We start from the raw sequence: 20,824 nt of genomic DNA, 5'->3' as shown, positions 1-20,824 counted from the left end.
GCAATAATAGAAATTTTGAGTGATATAAGCATCTTTCTCCCCCACCCAAAGCAAGTATTATCCTGTACTGTTTCTCATTTATCCTCACACCATCTTCGTGGGACAGGTAGAAGCTGGAAGTACTGTTGCCTTCAGTCTTTCCGAAATTAAACTATTTACTTGACTCTATTTTACTTGTACATATTTACTATTCTATTTATTTTATTTTGTTAATATGTTTTGTTCTGTTGTCTGTCTCCCCCTTCTAGACTTTAAGCTTGCTGTTGGGTAGGGACCGTCTCTATATGTTGCCAACTTGTACTTCCCAAGCACTTAGTACGGTGCTCTGCACACAGTAAGCGCTCAATAAATACGATTGAATGAATGAATGAAATTAAACCCAAAGAGATTAAATGCCTGCTGTAGTAGTCGTAAGAGTCTTTACTAAGTCCTTACTGTGTGCAGAGCGTTGGGAAGGTGTCTTGCAGATAGTTGGCTACTAGAAGAACATTCTAGGTCTATGGAATAGAGCTTTCTAATAATAGTGATAATAATAATAATGGTATTTGTTAAGAGCTTACTATGTGCCAAACACTGTTCTAAGCTTTGGGGTAGATACACGGAAATCAGGTTGTCCCACATGGGGTTCACAGTCTTAATCCCCATTTTACAGGTGGGGTAACTGAGACAGAGAAGTTGTGACTTGTCCAAACTCACACACCTGATAAGTGGAGGAGCGGGATTAGAACCCAAGACCGCTGAGTCTGAAGGCCGGGCTCTTTCCACTAAGCCACGCTGCTTTCTCCATACTCTTTGGCCGAATGAGTGGTGGGAGTAAGGCTAGTGCCCCCCTTCCCATGCTCCAACTTTTAGGCAAGGGCTCACCTGTTTTGTTCCTTAGGGATTCATCTTCTGGTGCTGCTTCACTGTCCTGAGCACTCTCATCAATCGTATTTATTGAGCGCTTACTGTGTGCAGAGCACTCTCCTTCATAACCTGTCTTCTGTCAGAAGAGAGAGGGTGCTGTCTTGATGTAGTTAAAGCAGATGAAGAAGAGGGAGCAGTATCTGTCTAGACAGAAGCCCTGTATTTCTAGACTCATCTCCAAGGCACACATCCAGCACAGAGAAAAATCTAGGATGGTAGAATCTGAGATTGACGCGGTGACACTGGGGAGCTTGCTGCGGCATAGTAGGGGAAACTTCGGTATTTGACATCTTTTTTATGGCATGTGTATGTCTGGATGCAGCAGGTTTTTCCCTAAGTCCATTTAGGCACTATTGGGTCTCCCTTGCATTTGGCATTCACCTTCAGGCCAAGTGCATGGCTCACTTATGGGCCCCTGAAATCTCTTGCTTGATCATTATTTCCAGCCAGCCAACAGTTAGTTACTGGTTTGCAGGTGTGGAAAAAGCCTTAAAATAATACTATTGAACGGTCTTAAACCAATATGGGGTTGTTACTTTTTCAACTCAGTCTTTCCTCCTGAGCTACCAATAGTGTTAGACCTGTCTTCCGGATCAGTAAATCTGTGGTATTAGCATATTCATCTAAAAGCACGGAGCCCCCATTGCAGATTGATTTAATGCTGCGGGGTTTGAAACTTTGGTCATTCTGACACACTTCATACAGAAGAAGGTGGTGAGATACAGACATGACATATTTAATACCATCAGTTCTGGCCCATACAATTGGTGATTTTGTACCTGTCCAGGGATTGTCTCAAAGAGCTTATGTTGCTAAAGAATAACAGTCCAGTCCACAGGGCCAAGATAGCCTAGTCAGAATACTTAGTCATTTAAGGTAAAAGTAGAAATAAGCTGGTTATTGCCAAAGGAAAAAATGGTTTGTCCCTCAAATTTGAAGAAATGGGGAAATTTAATTTTCAAGCATTTGAAGGGCAAGGAACCTCAAACCATTCTACTAAAAATTAGCAACCTCGAAGGTGTCTGCCATTAACTTAAAGCAAGAGTTTACAAATGCCGATTGAAGACCCTTCACTCTACATTGCAAATCGAACAGATGTCACCCCTTCCTTTGAGGAGGTTTACCATCTGAAAAGGGGAGTACTGACATAGTTACACAGAGGAATCTGGATGGACAGGTATGGTTGGTGGCCAATGAAGAATTAAAAATAAACACAAGGAAACTAGTTTGCACAGGTACTGATGCAATGGATTGAGATAAGAATAGGGCTGGGTGCCAGAGAGTCAGGAAGGAGACTGGAGAAAGAACGTATTAGTAGAAGCCAGGAGAATCGGGTTTGAGTTCTGACTCTTGCCACCTTCTAGGTGTGTGACTGACCTTGGGCAAGCCACTTCACTTCTGCCCCGTGCCTCACTTCCTCGTTTGTAACATGGGGTTAATATAGTCCTTCTCCCTCCTCTTAGACTTTGATCCCTGTAAGGGACAGGAGGACTGTGTCCATCCTGATCATTTTTATCTACTGCAGTGTTTGGTACAGGACATTTTTTTTTAAACAAGTGCTAGGCATTTTATTAAGTGCTGGAAGTAGATATAAGATAATCCGGTTGGACACAGTCCATGTCCCACGAGGGACACACTGTCTTGATCCCCATTTTACAGATCAGGTAACTGAGGCCCAGAGAAGTGAAGTGACTTTCCCAAGGTCATATAAGATAAGGATCAGGACCCAGATCCTCTGATCCCCAGACCTGTCTGCTTTCTTCTAGGCCATGCTGCTTCTGCTTGTCACATTATAAACACAAAATAAATGCAATCAATCTCCTCTCCTTCCCTCTTTTTCTCATGTTCCCCCCGTGCCCATGGGAATTTCTTTGAGATGACATGGTGGTCCAGAGGAGGTGGGGAAAGCTAAATCTAAGTTAAACTGGATTCTGGTTTTTCTGAGTTTTTTTTTTTTTTAAATAATCTACTTAAATTCTGTATTGTCTTTATCCAACTGAGATATAGCCATGTATATGGGATTGTAAGTCATGGAGAAAGGCAGAAGAGGAGAAATGGGTCTGGGGGGTGGAAGGAGGGAGGGGGAGAAATGTGGAAATAAACCACATTTCAGCAGCGTTTTGGTTCAGATTTTGCAGATGGCCTTTTTCAGAATGAAACAAATCTCCAAACCTTTAGTAGGAGGTACTGATGGCTATAAAGCCCCAGATCTCTAGTCCAGGTGACATTTCGACTCATTTCAAAGTTACCGGCGGCAGGAAGAGAATGGCAAAATCAAATATATCTATGACATATTTGGAGATCTTTATCCCAGTTCTTTCCTCTCACTTGGCTGATGACTCAGAATTTCAGATATTTGTGAGGAACTGACACACATCATCCCTAGACATGCTGGGCCAGTGGCATGAAATGAAGACCTGCATGGGTGCTGAATTATAATAATTAATAATTGTAGTATTTGTTCAACTCTTACTATGTGCCAGGCACTGTACTAAGTGCTGGGGTGCTACTAAGTGCTGGGGTGGATACAAGCAAATCAGGTTACACACAGTCCCTGTCCCACAGGAGGCTCACAGTCTTAATCCCTATTTTCTGAATGAATTACCCGAGGCACAAAGAAGTGAAATGATTTGCCCAAGGTCACATAACAGAAAAGTGAGGGAGCTGGGATTAGAACCCAGATCCTTCTGACTCCTAGGCCTGTTCTCAATCCACTAGGGCACACTGTTGCCTGCACGCACAGTATATTCATTCATTCATTCAATCGTATTTATTGAGCGCTTACTGTGTGCAGATCACTGTACTGAGCGCTTGGGAAGTACAAGTTGACAACATATAGAGACGGTATCCAACCCATCTCTACAAATTGAATTGTTTGACCTGCAGCATTTCCATGGGTGTTTACAGGCTGAGCTGGGTGAATTGCAGTTTGTAGGGCTCTAGCTTAAGGGATCAACATTTTTTTCCCCTTTTCAAGTTAAGTTTTTTTTTCTGGAAAAAGCATTTGAAAATGCCATAAGGTTCAAGTTTAGAAGCATATGTGGTCTCTAAGCACACGTAGTTCAGTTACGTTTGTTGTAAATTATCAACAGATGTTTACTGAGTAAGTGGCTGGCTCTGTGCTAGGCCTTATTGAGAGGGGTGATTTTAAAGTTATGGCTTTCCCTGTATTTTTGTTTCTTTTCCCCCGGCTGTGTGCCGCCGCCCTCCCTCCCCACCACCCCACCAAATCAGTTTGATAGAAGCAGTGTGGCCTTTAGATAGTGTCGTAACGGAACTTGTTGTGAGCTTAGCTAGGAGCATAAGTATAGCACAGATTTAAACAAGTTAATTCCATCTTCTGTACAGTTCCCTTTGCGTGTTTTACTGCCACTTGCTTAGCATTCTATAATTCCTGTACCTACTGCAAGTTCCCTAATGGGCTTTAGGTTGCCTTACAACTCATGAAGAAAGCCTGTTATGTTTCAACCACAGGCTTTTTTATATGCTGCTGATGTACCTGGAAACAATTTTAAGCAGCAGCCTCTTTTTTTCCCCCTCAAATGAGGGGCAGGGAGAGACAGGAAGCTCAGCACTTCATTGGATGTTACAACATTACAGCTTTTTAAATGGCATTCCTACTTCAAAATCAGAGCATACCAGATTTTCATTTCTTCTGAACCGTCTCTGTTGAGCAGCGCTTAGGTTTTCCGTAGATAGGCAGCCTAATCCTCCAGCTAATGAAAGAATTGGAGGAAGAGATAAAGGGGACTGATATTTGAAAAAAATGGTTCTTTAAGTGTGGGCTGTAGGCGGGTTGGCCATAAATCCTGGTTAATACTGGAAAGTCCAAGGTTTTTGAGTTGTCCTGGTTAATGTAAGGACTCCCCGCCCGGTCCATTCCCAGTACTCCAACTCAATAGGCAGTTAGTCAGTGTTGGGGTATGTACGGTAAGGTTAATTTTCACACTAGCAGGCCTCAGGGCTAAATGGACGAAACAGGTTTACCCCCAACTGGCCCCTCAGTTGGCACACTATGGCACATTGGCAGCAGACAGGAGGCAAAACACATCAGAATAAGAAGAGAGCCTGGCTAGTTTCCCACCTTTATATAACTTCTGCCTCTGATATGCAGGCACATGTCTGCCAGTAATCAAAGCACAGCATGCAGGAGAGAAGAGTCATGGCTTAGTGGAAAGAGCACAGCCCTGGCAATCAGAGGACCTGGGTTCTAATCCCAACTCCATTCTGACTTTCCAGGACTTCTTTCCACAAATAACCATTGCCCGTGAAATCACCTTCCAATAGCCCTTAGTGGACAGCAGAGGAATGAGAGGGAGCAAGGCACCCTCATGTTTGGTTAATAACAATTTATTTTTTAAATATTTTTTAAGCACTTTTTTATGGTATTTGCGAAGCGTTTGCTCTGTGCCAGGCACTGTACTAAGCACTGGGGTAGATAAAAGAGTTTCAGGTTGGACATAGTCCCTGGCCCACATGGGCTTGGAGTATTAAGCCCCATTTTACAGATGAGGTAACTGAGGGACAGAGAATTGAAGTCACCTGGCCAAGGTCACACGGAACACAAGTGGCAGAGCCGGGGTTAGAACCCAGGTCTTCTGACTCTGTGGCCCGTGCTCTGTCCACTGTCACGCTGCTTCTCATGCTACTTGGGTAGGATTTAGGAGGGGAAGGGAAGCAGAGCGGAAGGTCTCTGGACCTGTAGGACCTTGGGGAAGCGTAACCACTTGGATCCGTTCCCTGGCCCATTTACTTCTTGGACAGTAAGCTTTCTTCCTTGCCTTCCCCTACTGCCCCAGAGCATAGTTTGCTGATGGAACCTCTGAAGTTCCATGAAGATTAGCTGCTGCATGACCCTGGGGAAGTCACCTAACTTCTCTTTGCCTCAGTTACCTCATTGGTAAAATGGGGATTAAGACTGTGAGCCTCATGTGGGACAGAGACTGTCCCACCTGATTAGCTTGGATCTACCCCAGCGCTTAGAACAGTGCTTGACACATACCATCATTATTACCTTACCTCTCTGATTGTCTACTGCAGTCCAGCATGCACACTTCTGTAATGCCAACCTATCTATAATTCTGGTATTTGTTAAGCACTTACTATGTGTCAGGCACTGTACTAAGCTCTGGGGTGGATACAGTCAAATTGGATTGGACACAGTCTCCGTCTCCCGAGGGGCTAACATCTCAATTCCCATTTTGCAGATTGGGTAGCTGAGGCACAGAGAAGTTAAGTGACTTGCCCAGGATCACACAGCAGACAAGTGGCAGAGCCGTGACTAGAACCCATGACCCTCTGACCCCTCTCCACATCCTGCCTCTGGCCTGGAAGTGCCTCCTTCTTCATATCCAACAGACGATCACTCTCCCCACTTTCAAAACCTTGTTACCAGCACATCTCTTCCAAGAGACATTCCCCGACTAAGCCCTCGTTTCCTCTTCTCCCACTCTCTTCTGTCACCTGCACTTAAATTTAAACCTTATTCATCTCACACTTAGCCTTACAGCACTTACACATCTCCATTATTTATTTATATTAATGTTGATCTCTCCCCCCCTTCCAGACTAAGCTGCTTGTGAACAGTGAACATGTCTCCCGCTTCTGTTGTTTTGTACTTTCCCTAGGACTTAGTAGTGTGATCTGCACACCGCAAGCCCTCAATAAATATGGTTGATTGATAGTTGATTGTTTTTCTTAAGGACTGAAGTGATGAGGTCAGATCAGACACTGTAAAGGTGAGTGGGGGAAGGAAAAGAAAATTCTAAATTGTTAAACCTTCCTTTTCTCAAGTGAACCTCAGGATTCCCATCTTGCTAAGAAAAGATGGACCCTAAGGATTTCCTAAATTAGTTGGTCCCGAATTCCCTTTTGAAGAATCTTCCCAGGGGACTATTTTGAATAACAAATACTTGTCCATTGTGCGGTACTGATTTTTTGTTTTGGTCTCTTCTTTTCAGGGGAAAGTGTAACATCTCCCATTTTTCTGATATATTTGCTGCTAGAGAGTTCAAAGCCCGAGGGGATTCATTTTTCTATATATTGGGCTACAATCCAGAAACCCGGTGAGTAACTCATTCTTCTCGATTACTAACTTCTTATTTTATGTGTCTGCTCTGCTGAGCATACAAGAGTCTTTTCCACTGAAGTCAGTCTCTGCAAGAGCTTTGGGATCAAGAGACAGTTCACTGGACAAAAGGACCCTTGTGTTTATTTTGTTCATTTTGTGGGTACGTGAATCTAAGTATGCTTGGGTAACCAAAATGCACACAAAAACTCGTAAAAAAAATACTCCTCAATGAAGCTGATTAAGTGATGTCTTTAATGTTAGGAACGAGGTTCACCATATTACAGTTTCCAAGGAAAGGAAAAGGTGAAAATGGATGAAAAAACGGGTGTTGAGATGGAAACGTGACATATTGAATGGAGCCAAGGAAGTTTTTGTAGTTTCCCTATTTTGAACCGAGATTAGGAATTGGCAGACTACACTGACTCAACAGGCATGAGATAATAACATCTTCAAATGGCAGACCACAGTAAAAAGCAGAGCCCCAGTACTTCTGATTGTTTGTAGGAACTCATCGGCTTCATTCGAGTCTAGTGGTAAACTTCAGGGAGCCTGAAACACTCCTCAACTGGCCCTCACGAAGCCCTTTAAATTGTAAAATGGATATGAGATGTCTGAGTTCGGTTGAAATATAAGTGAGTTGCTGTTCATTATATAAGGCATTGACCTCCAGAAAGGTTTTGATCAAATCTCTGCTGAGGTGATTTTGCTTTCAAAGCTACGTAGTGCACAATTCAATCCACCAAGAGAAAGTTATCTTTCCCAGGAGTGGTACGTTTAATCAATGCACAGCTCAGGAATCCTATTCCAATTCCTATTCCTAGTCCAATTCCTCTTCCTATTCCTGTTGTTATTAATACCCAATCCCCTTTTACTAGTTTACAGGGGAAAGATAGTCTTTGCTATTAAAGGCAGAAGAACACATCTTAACCTAATAATGCCCATAACCTCGGCATTATCCTCAGTGCAACTCATTCAATAAGTATAACAATAATTATAATTATGGTATTTGTTACTGCTTACTATGTGTTGAGCCCTGCTTTTAAGCTCTGGGGTGTATAGATATGAGTTCACGGTTATCCCACATATTTAGTCTGTCACGTAATCCTGTCGTTTCTACCATCACAATATCTCTAAAATCCAGCCTTTCTTCTCCGTCCAAACTGCCTACCATGCTGATCCAAGCACTCATTGTATTCAACTTTGACTAGTGCATCAGCCTCCTTGCTGACCTCCCTGCCTTCTGTCTCTCCTCCTTCCGGTACATACTTCACTCTGCTGCCTGGATCATTCCTCTCAAAACAAAAAATTCAGTCCATGTCTCCCACTCCACAAAAACCTCCAGCGGGTGCCCATCCACATCCACTCCAAGCAGAAGCTCCGTACCTTCAGCTTTAAGGCACTCAATCAATTTTTCTCCTACATTATCTCACTGATTTCCTACTACAACCCAGCCTGCACACTTCACTCCTCTACCACCAAGCTGCTCGCTGGAGCTGGATCTCGTCTATCTCGCCACTGACATATTGCCCACATCCTCCCTCTGATCTGGAACTCCATCCATCCTGATTTGAGAGACCACCTCCCTCTCCACCTTCCAAGCTCTACTAAAATCACATTTCCACCAGGCCTCCAACTAATCCTTCATTTCCCCGACTTGTTCTCCCTTTTGCATCACCTCTGAATTTGGATCTTGATCCTTTAGGCACTTGATATGCACCCCACCCTCAGTTCTACAGCACTTATGTTCATATCCATCTGTAATTTATTTCTGTGTCTGTCTTCCCCTCTTGACTGTAAATTCCTTGCAGGCAGGGATTGTCTATCAACTGTATTGGGCTCTCCCAAGTCCTTAGTACAGTGCTCTGCACACAGTAAGCACTCAGTAAATACCATTAATTGTTTAACTATCTGATCTTTTCACATAAAAGTCTGAGAAAAGTGAAGTGGTATAAAAATGAGTTTCATCCAAAATGTGGTCTGTTACTGTCTTCTGTTCATGGAAGTGGATGAACTCTGTGATGAGTGTATCACCAGGGTTCAGTTTGTTGCCTCTAAAGTACTTTTTTTACTGAGGATTCTGAGAGAGTGGAAAGTCTTGGCCCCTACTTTTGAGAGAGCCTACTGGGAGCTGTGTAGTGTACAAAGCTGCAGAGAGCTTTGCCAGAGTATGTGCACTAGCTAGGGTTTGTTTGTTTTTTGTTTTTTTTCCTCCCCGCAAAATGTGAAGGGGTAGTGATAGAATGGATGGGGACTCTTCCTCGTTAGGAAGTGGGCTATTTCTTTTCAGAGGCTTAAGCTTCTCTTGGAGCTCTGTTGGTTTGCTTTTTAGAAATATGAAAACAAACCCAGATGGAGGTTTGTTTTCTGTGTTCATGTTCCAAAGGTGTCTTGTCTTGAAATATTTCCCCCTCACGCTCTCTCTCTCTCTCTCTCGTTCACATGCTCGTGTACACATATACACAGTATCTTTCTCACCGTACGCACATTTGTTTGTGCCTCCTCCACAACAGGAACTTGGATTCCCATCTAGCAAAAATGGGGCCTTCCAGAGCAGCTGAGGAATTTACCACTTTTTAAAAATATTACTAAGAACCGTTCCACTAAATGTCGTCAGAGCATTTTCAACTGAGTCGGTTATTGGCTAGGCTTCAGGGTTTCATGAAACTGAAGTCCACAAGGGTGTATATTTCGTTAATCGAACTGTACCCTCATTCTACTGGAAGAGTTATAAAACCCCATGTAGAATTTTGCTTTGCCATCTAAGTAAAGAGGAGTACACATTAACTTGGAACTTGGGTTCCCGGTTTTCGTCGTGTCTTCTTAGGAGCTTTTACTTGTTTTTCATTTGCTTAGTTTGACACAGTAACTGAATACATCAGCCTGTTGAGGGCATTGTTATCCCTGGGTGGAAAAACACTAGCCAGAGGAGTGCTAAAAATGATATTAGAGGCAGTACCTGTCTTCAGTTGAATAGCCCTTCTTTCTTTTATCCCTTTTTCCAGTGGAATCACAGAGGTAACTTGGAAAGGTATGAAAGTCGGATCAGTTACAGTCTGCAGGTAAATAGCAACAGGGCTACTCTGTCGATTAGGATCTACTGAGTGTTTTTAAGAGCCTAACACCCAGGCCACTGCTTGAACACCCACAGCGGAGAAGCAGTGTGGCCTAGTGGACAGAGCATGGCCCTGGGAGTAGGAAGGACCTGGGTTCTAATCCCAGCTCTACCACATCTGCTTTGTGACCTGGGGAAGTCATTTAACTTCTCTGTGCCTCAGTTACCTCATCGGTAAAATGGGGATTAAGATTATAAGCCCCATTACGGACATAGATTGGGTGCAACATTCATTCATTTAATCGTATTTATTGAGTGCTTACTGTGTGCAGAGCACTGTGGTAGAGTACAATACAACAATAAATAGGCACATTCCCTGCCTACAACGAGCTTACAGTCCAAAGGATTAGCTTGTATCTACCTTGGCGCTCAGTGCAGTGCCTGGCACGCAGTAAGAGTTTAACAAGTAACAATTAAAAAAAAATATTTCTGGGCTGAGCTGCAGGTGTGGTTGATGATAATAATAATGGCATTTATTAAGCACTTGCTATGTGCAAAGCACTGTTCTAAGCACTGGGTGTGTTACAAGGTGATCAGGTTGTCCCACGGGGGGCTCGCCGTCTTAATCCCCATTTTACAGATGAGGTAACTGAGGCCCAGAGAAGTTAAGTGACTTGCCGAAAGTCACACAGCTGACAATTTGTGAAGCCAGGACTTGAACCCATGACCTCTGACTCCAAAGCCCATGCCTTTCTACTGAGCCATGCTGCTACAGTTTGCCACATGTGAGTACCCTTTTCTGGGTAGCCAGGAGAGTCTGCAGAACTCCTCCACGGGACTCAGTAAGTGCTCAGTAAATATCATCGATCAATTGGTATACACAATTTAGACTGCTTAGAAAGGCTAAGACTCAGCCGATCATTTGCAGGTCGAGGGCCGGGCATTGACTTCTGTTGTGGGCCCTCCTAGACTGTAAGCTCACTATGGGCAGGGAACAGGTGTGCTAATTCTCTTGTATATTTCCAAGTGCTTTAGCGCAGTGCTCTGCACATAGTAAGTGCTCGGTAAATATCACTGATTATGAGGTGCCATTGTCATAGTAGAAAGCGAGCTTCAGAGTTGGTTACTCTTGGTACACATTGTTGAGTATGATGTAGTCCTGAAGTTGGAAGAAATTCTCTGAGAGGAATTAAAGAGGAATTTATCTAGTGAACCAGGGAGTCATTGTTTCACCCAGAACGGATTCTTGGAAAGTTTCAGCGGATAGGGTTTTGTTCTTTGATGCTGCTAACAGGTGTTTTAATGAGAAGGAAAGATCCTGGGCTTTTGGGTCACAGGACATTGGGGTTCTAATCCTGGCTCCACCACTTGCCTGCAGTGTGACCTTGGGCTGGTCATTTATTTTCTGTGTGCTTGAATTTCTTCATCTGTTCTTGCTTCCATTTAGACTGTGAACCTTGTGTTGGATAGGTACTGTGCTGTGTGACCGTGGGCAGGTCATTTATCTTCTCTGTGCCTGAATCTCTTCCTCTGTTCTTGCTTCCATTTAGACTGTGAGCCTTAAGTAGGACACGTACTGTGCTGTGTGACCGTGGGAGGGTCATTTATCTTCTCTGTGCCTGAATTTCTTCATCTGTCCTTGCTTCCATTTAGACTGTGAGCCTTGTGTAGGACAGGTACTGTGTCAGACCTGGTTATCTTGTATTTGTGCCTAGGACAGTGCTTGGTCCATAGTTAGTGCTTACCAAATACTATTATTATTATAATCCTTATTTTGTAATAGGTGATAGTATGCAAAACAACTGTGGCCCCAAACTACTGATCCTAAAAGCGTTTAAAATGAAAATCCTTTTTAGTGCCAGAAGCAGGTTTGTTGGTGGACCTTGGAAGTTCCTGATTAAGCATTGTGGTTGTTTTTGCTTGTATTTTTGAGCAGAGGAAAAAATAGTAAGTAGTGGAATAAAATTCATTTTATTCTGCCGATGGTGCTGTACAAGATTTTCAACCTTGGGAAATACTTTGGGTGGGAAATCTTTATTGCATAAAATGATTCCTTGAAGTTTGACAGGATGGATGGGGGTCAGAAGAACCTGGATTCAGGTCCTGGTTCTGCCATTTTGCTTTGAAACTTTGGACAAATCACTTCTCTTCTTTGGGCCTCAGTTACCTTATTTGTAAAATAGGGATTAAGAGTTTTTGTGGATAGTGCACGGACTGCTAAGAGACAGTGGAATACAAAAATCCTGAGTTCTTTTCTCATTTTTTTTTTTTTACTGCGTGGGTGACAGTGAGAATTAATGGCCTCATTCCTTCTATGCATTAATTTGTTCCTCTTGAAATTGGTGGGGCCTAAGGTAATTTGTTGAAGAATATATTTAGCAGCCAATGTTGATAGTTACATTGCTTCCCGTTGCCTGGAATGTGCGTGTGGCTGTTGGTTGTTTAGTTGACTGTAAGGTAACCTATAGTGTTAAGTGCTGGTCTGTAAGCAACCACACTTAATCAGACAGACGTAATTAGGACAGATGTTGCAAGGGGAGAAAAAAGAGTTCACCAGATGAAAGAAGAACTTGAACAAAATTCTGGACTAAACTTTCCACGTTTGTGTAATTGGTCTTTCCCATGGATTTTCCTTTTGAAAGCATTTGCTTTTGATTTACTTCCGCCGCTCTCAAGAGTTCAGCTCTGTTGCAAATTCAGTAAGTACCTCCCAAACCTGCCTCTGCTGTCAACCCACTCAGAGAGATAATGGAGTTAAACTGTTGTTTTGTTGGAAGAATCTGCGGCAGATGTATTTAGGAGCTTCACAAAGGCGATTAAATCTCTGCTAAGAGGCATTAGTAAGGAGAGCAAATTTGAGCTCATGTACCATTTTAGAAAAATGCCAGCAGCCCGGGTGGAATTAGGCAGTCACTTAGGGAAACTCAGCTCGGCCTGTTAAAACAAGCCAAGGGACACGTGGACGCGCCCTCTCGACTGTTTTAGCCGATCGCTTTGAGAAGTACAGTACCACCATTAATTTAACTGCTTGTTCTGGCCCACGGGCAGAACATCTCTAGCCTCTTAAAGATACACTCTGGGACATAATGCAGAAATTGCTGGTGTAAGTGGAAGGTTGGAAAGTGTTCAAATTAAAGTTTCAAAACTTGCCGAGGGAAAATTTACATCAGGGCAGAGTCTCTCTTATGCCTTTGCTTCCTCTTCTGGAAAGTGGGGATAGCATATATGTCTGCTTCCATCAGCCACAAAGGATAAAATACAGATAATGGGTTTGAAAGTACTTTGGAGAAATAAAAGGTGCTGTGCAAATTCAAGGTGAGATGATTCTTGTTGAGGCTCCAGCCCTGGGATTCTTCAACATTTTTATCCAGCATTACCCTTCTGCCGTACGCAGTGCCCCTCCAAAAAAGACAAGAAAAGAAATAAGGCAGGTTTTCAGTGCTTTTAAGAGAGGAAACAGTGTGGCCTAGGGGAAAGAGCACAGGCCTGGGAATCAGAGGACCTGGGTTCTAATCCCGGCCTCACCACTTGTCTGCTGGTGGTCTCGGGTAAGTCATTTAACTTCTCAGTGCCAGTTAGCGTAAAATACTAAAAAAGCTTCACACACTCTGTGACTTAATCTTTCAAACATTTTTTGTGGATTGTCTGTTTTACCATCTTGTCTCCCATATTATATTCTGAGGTTCTTTAGGGTAGGGACATTATCTACTGTTTAACATATTATCCAGGTGCCCAAGAAATTTAGTATAATAATAATAATGATGGCATTTATTAAGCGCTTACTATGTGCAAAGCACTGTTCTAAGCACTGGGGAGGTTACAAAGTGATCATGTTATCCCACGGGTTGCTCACAGTCTTAATCCCCATTTTACAGATGAGGTAACTGAGGCCCAGAGAAGTTTAGTGACTTGCCCAAAGTCACACAGCTGACAATTGGCAGAGCTGGGATTTGAACCCATGACCTCTGACTCCCAAGCTTGTGCTCTTTCCATTGAGCCATGCTGCTTCTCCTGATAGAGGCATTGCCATTGTGTAATCATTAAATACTTGCTGATTTATTAAATATTGAAGGGCATTGTGCAGAACAGTGCTTCAGCGCTTAGAACAGTGCTTTGCACATAGTAAGCGCTTAATAATGCCATCATTATTATTATTAGTATTAAATTGAAGGGCATTGTGCAGAACAGTGCTTCAGCGCTTAGAACAGTGCTTTGCACATAGTAAGCGCTTAATAAATGCCATCATCATTATTATTATTAACACTCTTCTAGGAATTTGAAGCGTTACAGAAGGAGACACAGGTCTGTCCCTTAGGACTTTACAGTCTTATCCAGAACTTTACAGGCTATGGTGAAAGAGACATTAAGGACAATTCTTTGTACAGCTACTCCACGTCACCTAAAATCACAGTGCAATTAAATGTCTGTCTCCCCCCACCCCGAACTGTGAGCCCGTTGTGGGCAAGAGATTGTCTTCGTTGCTGAATTGTACTTTCCAAGTGCTTAGTACAGTGCTCTGCACACAGTAAGCCCTCAATAAATATAATTGAACGAAATCATGATGGTAATAGTACTAGTAATAATGGTTTATATTGAACCCCACTGGTTGCACTGCAAGGTTGTCAACTCTTTGAGGATGGGGATCGTTTTTTTTGCATCCTCTGTTGTACTCTTCAAAGCTCTGCACCCAGTAAGTGCTTAGATATCGTTGATTGATTGCAGTAAGGGCTCAGGAAGCCCAAAACAAAGAAGGGCATTCCCTGCCTTCACGGAGCTTACATTCTAATGGAAGAGAACATTTACAGTAGTCAAGTTGAACTTGCAATCAAATAAAAATAAATGGAAGTGCTGAGGGTGGGTATAATAATAACTATTATTATTTTTATAGTATTTGTTAAGCACTTATTATGTAACAATCACCCTTCTAAGTGCTGTGGTAGATCCAAGTTAATGAGGTTGGACACTGTCCTGGTCTCTCAGGGGGCTCACGGTCTGCAGGTTAAAGGAATAGGGCCTGTTGGGCCTGAGGTAGAGAAGGCTGAAGATTGAGTTTGACGTTTTCAAGGATAGGAAGGGTTGTTGTGGGAAGGGTATCCACAGATGGTTTCTAGGATCAGAGCAAAATCTTCAGTAAATAGTGGGCTCGAATTCTGAGTGGTCAGTGGGGAGGCTGTACCACCAAGAGGATTTATTTCCTGGAATAAAATTTCATTCAGTTCATTTTGGATTTTGGAAGAGGTGTAATTGTAGAGCCACCCTACCTGCCCACCCAGTGTAATAATAATAACAATAACGGTATTTGTTAAGCGCTTACTATGTGCCAGACACTGTACTAGCATTGGGGTGCATACAAGCAAATCGGGTTGGACACAGTCCCAGTTCCACGTGGGGCTCGCGGTCTCAGTCCTCATTTTACAGATGAGGTAACTGAGGCCAGAGAAGTGAAGTGACTTGCCCAGGGTCACACAGCAGACAAGTGACAGAGCCGGGATTAGAACCCATGACCCTCTACCTCCCACGTTCATGCTCTATCTAATATGCCATGCCGCTTCCCCTGACCTTGGGTGCGTTAGAAGCTGAAGGCCTGATGTGCCCAAGGCTGCCAATACTTGACTTAGTGCCTGTTCATTGTTACCGGGCCCTTGGCAACTAAACCCTGAGATAGTTTAATTGGAAGCTTGAAAGAGTTAGGCAGAGAGGCTAATTCACCTGTGGGTTGGCTACTCAATTTACTAATAAAACCAGAATTAAAAAATACCTTAAAACTTAGAAACTGGGGGAGTGGGTGAGTACTTGGAGAACAGCTCATTTTCCAAGCTTGCCTTTCGTGAAGCCTCTCGGACGGTATCTACAATAAGAGGATAGTACGTAATGGTTGGACACAAACTTGGGACTGCTCTCAGGCCTGAGAAAACCAGAGTTTTCATGTGTGAAATTATATTTGGGACAAATTGATAGCTTAATCGGGCTTGTTTTATCTCATCTCTTAGCAATATTGCCCACTTCCAGTGATTTGTGGCTGTAGCTGTCCCAGAGGAATTTGGCTATGAGCTTGACCTGAGAGGGTGTCTCTGTGTCTCCCTTAAATAAATTATTGAGTTCTTTTACTCTCAGAGTAATAGCCTGAATGGGCATGAGAAGATCAAGAGAGTCATAGTTTTTCTTAAAAACAAAAATAGTGGTATTAATCACTTACCCTGTTTCAGGCACTGTACTAAGTGCTGGGGTGGCTACAAACAAATTGGATGGCCACAGTCCCTGTCCCACACGGGGCTCACTGTCTTAATTCCCATTTTACAGGTGAGGTAATGAGGCACAGAGTACTGAAGTGACCTGTCCAAGGTCACCCAGCAGCAGACAAGCGCAGAGCCAGGACGAGAACCCAGGTCCTTCTGTGCTGTATTCACTAGGCCATGCTGCTTCTCATTTATTAAGCTCTTCATGTGGGCCGAGCACTGGATTAAACCCTGGGAAAAACTTTGCAGGTGGGAATTAGGCAAGAGTCCCTGTCCTTTTCGGGGGGGGGGGCTCCCAATCTAATACTTAAAAGGGGAGGAGGAGACTAAAGACATACAGATGGAGAGGCGAAACAAAACGTTAAGACAACATGAAGACGAGAACAAAGATCAATACACCCCTGACCTTCTCTGCGCCTGAAATGGCCACTTGTGGTGAGAATGAGACAGTGTTTCTTCTGTTGAATAAGAAGTTGGGAATTTTCCCATAATGTGGTGTCGTAATTCACATTCCCGAGCAAAACAGATGGAGAAGCGGCGTGGCCTAGTGGATAGAGCACAAATCTGGACGTCAGAAGGACCTGGGTCCTAACCCCAGCTCGTCACTGGTCTGGCGTGTGACCTTGGACAAGTCACTTCACTGGGCCTATGTTCCAGATTATTCTGATTATTATTATTATTATTATTATCTGATTATTATTATTATCATTATTATTATTAAATGACCAGGAGGCCTTCCCAGACTGAGCCCCCTCCTTCCTCTCCCCCTCCACGCCCCCAACCTTACCTCCTTCCCCTCCCCACAGCACATGTATATATGTTTGTACGTATTTATTACTCTATTTTATTTGTACATATTCATTCTATTTATTTTATTTTGTTAATATGGTTTGTTTTGTTGTCTGTCTCCCCCTTCTAGACTGTGAGCCCACTGTTGGGTAGGGACCGTCTCTATATGCTGCCAACTTGGACTTCCCAAGCGCTTAGTACAGTGCTCTGCACACAGTAAGCGCTCAATAAATACGATTGAATGAATGAATGAATAAAGGAGGGCTCCGTGGCTAGAGGAGCCGAATTTCAGGCTCCTTGGGGTTCAGAGTCCTCGGCCATGGTGATCCCTACAGCGGTAGCCGCCGCAGTCTTCCTGAGGTTTTACGGAAGCGGGGCCGGGCAGCGGTTGCTTTTGTCCATCCTTCCGGAATGATGGAAGGGGGATCAGGGTGGAGGTTCCGCAGTGATGAGGTGGGAAGCTGGTGTGGGATCCCAGGGAGGCAGCGAGGGAGACAACGCGGGGTTGGCGGACGGCCGACGGCAACATCCGCAGGAGCCACGCAACTGCCCAGTGGAGAGATCCAGGGTGATGCGTGTCCTCGTCCCCTCCCCGCGCCCCCAAGACTGTGAGCTCATTGAGAGCAGGCATTATCCCTCTTTATTGCTGTATTGTACTTTCCCAAGTGCTTAGTGCAGTGCTCCGCACACAGTAAGCTCTCAATAAATACGATTGAATGAGTGAATGTCCATGCGGGCGGCCCGCGGTGCTGCAGTGAAAAATGAGCAGGCAGCGCAGTGGAGGACGCTGGAGGGGAGGGGTCCAGGCTGCAGTCGGCAGCAGGGTAATTCCATTTGGGCGCAACACGTGTCCTCGAGCAGGTGGGTTCCCAGAAGTTTAAGGCAATGTTCATCATCAGTCATCATCAGTCGTATTTATTGAGCGCTTACTATGTGCAGAGCACTGTACTAAGCGCTTGGGAAGTACAAATTGGCAACATATAGAGACAGTCCCTACCCAACAGTGGGCTCACAGTCTAAAAGGGGGAGACAGAGAACAAAACCAAACATACTAACAAAATAAAATAAATAGAATTCAGGCAGAGCACAGGAGAATAATGTGTTTTAGAGGAATGGGACTCGACTGTAAGCTTGTTGTGGGGAGGGAATGTGTCCGCTTGTTATATTGTAGTCTCCCAAGTGCTTAGTACAATGCTCTACACACAGCGCTCAAACCTGATTTGCTTGTATGATAATAATAATAATGGCATTTATTAAGCGCTTACTATGTGCAAAGCACTGTTATAAATGCTAGGGAGGTTACAAGGTGATCAGGTTGTCCCACTGGGGGCTCACAGTCTTAATCCCCATTTTACAGATGAGGGAACTGAGGCCCAGCCAACTTGTACTTCCCAAGCGCTTAGTACAGTGCTCTGCACACAGTAAGCGCTCAATAAATACGATTGAATGAATGAATGAATGAATAAATACGATTCAGTGAATGAATGTCGGACCCTCAAGAGAATCATCATTCATTCAGTCATATTTATTGAGCACTGACTGCGTGCAGAGCATTGTACTAAGAGCTTAGAAAGTACAAAGCTCTTGGGGAAGCATAATGGCTCAGTGGAAAGAGCCCGGGCTTTGGAGTCAGAGGTCATCGGTTCAAATGCCGGCTCCGCCACTTGTCAGCTGTGTGACTTTGGGCATGTCACTTCACTTCTCTGGGCCTCAGTTCCCTCATCTGTAAAATGGGGATTAAGACTGTAAGCCCCTTGTGGGGCAACCTGATCACTTTGTAAACTCCCCAGCGCTTAGAACAGTGCTTTGCACACAGGAAGCGCTTAATATGCCATTATTATTATCAGCGCTTAGAACAGTGCTTTGCACATAGTAAGCGCTTAACAAATGCCATCATTATTATTATTACAAAGCCAAATCTAAAAATATAGCAGAACGCTCAGACTCCATTTTGGCGGGAGAGGATTCCCTAGGCTGTTTGGAATACCTGATTGTGTCTTTCAAATATGAATGTTCAGGGCAATGTCTGTCTGATCAGAATGTTCTCAAGGCCTATGTGTAGCAGTTTGGAGACAGAGATTTCTAGCGAAGGAGTTTGTTTTCACTGTTTCCAGCAGTTAAGATATTGAAAACTGGGTGAGCGTGTAACAGAAAATATCATATATTGGTTCAAAATATTGGGTATTTGCTTAACAAATACCATACTAATAGTAATTATTATTTTTAGGTACCATATTTATGAATTTTTTCGTCATCATCGTTATTATTATTATTACCTTGGACCTTAGTTTTGAAAATTTCAGGGATGTTTTATCCCTTTCTCTGAGTCTGGAATGCTACAATCTGTCAAATTGGATCATTCAGAGCAATTATGAGAAGAAATCAGACCCATTGGGGGTTTTCCTGCCAGTTGAGTTCCTGAGATTGTATGGGAGCGTGGCCTACCAGGTGACTGAGCATCGTGATTGAAGTATGTGGGAGTGCAGAGCAATGCTGGTATTCTGCAAACGTTAAAAAGTGAACTGCCTTAGCTTGAGTTGCTGCCTTATAGGAAAAGGCAGGTGTATTTCATGAGATCAGTTAACTGGGTAAAGGTTCTTATTGTGAAACTTGAATATAAATAAGGTTTGGGGTCCATAAAATAATAACTCCTTCCTCTCCCCCTCGTCCCCCTCTCCATCCCCCCATCTTACCTCCTTCCCTTCCCCACAGCACCTGTATATATGTATATATGGTTGTACATATTTATTACTCTATTTATTTATTTATTTTACTTGTACATTTCTATCCTATTTATTTTATTTTTTTGGTATGTTTGGTTTTGTTCTCTGCCTCCCCCTTTTATACTGTGAGCCCACTGTTGGGTAGGGACTGTCTCTATGTGTTGCCAATTTGTACTTCCCAAGCACTTAGTACAGTGCTCTGCACATAGTAAGCGCTCAATAAATACGATTGATTGATTGATTGATAAAATAATAACTCGTTAAGACTGAGTTTGGGGAATATGACACTCTCTTTCTCCTGCCTTGAAGCAGATTTGGGAGAAGGAGATTTGTGTTCCCAGTAATCCCACAAGCGCTTGGGGAAGAGAATTCCCGATATCCAGTGGCACAAGACCAGGAGGACCAAGTGCCCTCTCATGGATTCTCAAACGTGGTTGTAAAGTATTTTCAGTGAATTTCCTGAAAGAAAAGAAAAACTGAGGCCTCTGAGAAACTGGGGATGATCCAGCAGAGCGAGGTACTTTAAACTGGGGTCCCATTGTTTCCATCTTTTGGGACATGAAGGCCAGTCAGTCAGTCGTATTTATTGCGGGCTTACTGTTTGCAGTGCACTGTACTAAGCGCTTGGCAGAAAACGATACAACAATAAACAGACACATTCCCTGCCCACAGTGAGCTTGCAGTCTAGAAGGGGAGACGGGCATTAATCAAGGCCCACAAAACACATGTGACCCTAATAATAATAATAATTACGGTATTTGTTAAGCTGTTACTGTGTGCCAGGCACTATACTAAGCACTGGGATGGATACAAGCAAGTTGGATTGGACACAGACCATGTCCCACATGGGGCTCACAGTCCCAATCCCCATTCTATGGATGAGGTAACTGAGGCACAGAGAAGCAAAGCAACTTGCCCAAGGTCACACAGCAGACAAGTGTTGGAGCTGGGATTAGAACCCATGACCTTCTGACTCCCAAGCCTGTGCTCTGTCCATTATGCCATGCTGCTTCTCATAAAATAATAATAATAATGATGATGATGGCAT

The 20,824-nt window shown here is 43.5% G+C and overlaps 1 protein-coding gene across 5 annotated transcripts in view; it reads left to right on the top strand.

Moving 5' to 3' along the window:
* RERE (arginine-glutamic acid dipeptide repeats) overlaps positions 1 to 20,824 on the top strand; it is a 562,577-nt gene that overhangs the window by 306,989 nt on the left and 234,764 nt on the right. For all 5 annotated transcript variants that reach the window (XM_038746111.1, XM_038746110.1, XM_038746108.1 and 2 more), the window contains one exon: positions 6,867 to 6,971. In XM_038746111.1, the coding sequence (XP_038602039.1) occupies positions 6,867 to 6,971 (105 nt within the window). The remainder of the gene's footprint in view (positions 1 to 6,866; positions 6,972 to 20,824) is intronic.

The sequence above is a fragment of the Tachyglossus aculeatus genome, chromosome 5 (genome assembly GCF_015852505.1).
Source record: "Tachyglossus aculeatus isolate mTacAcu1 chromosome 5, mTacAcu1.pri, whole genome shotgun sequence".
Lineage (NCBI taxonomy): Eukaryota > Metazoa > Chordata > Mammalia > Monotremata > Tachyglossidae > Tachyglossus > Tachyglossus aculeatus.
Note: the sequence above shows the minus strand (reverse complement) of the source record. Positions and strands in the feature narration are given on the sequence as shown.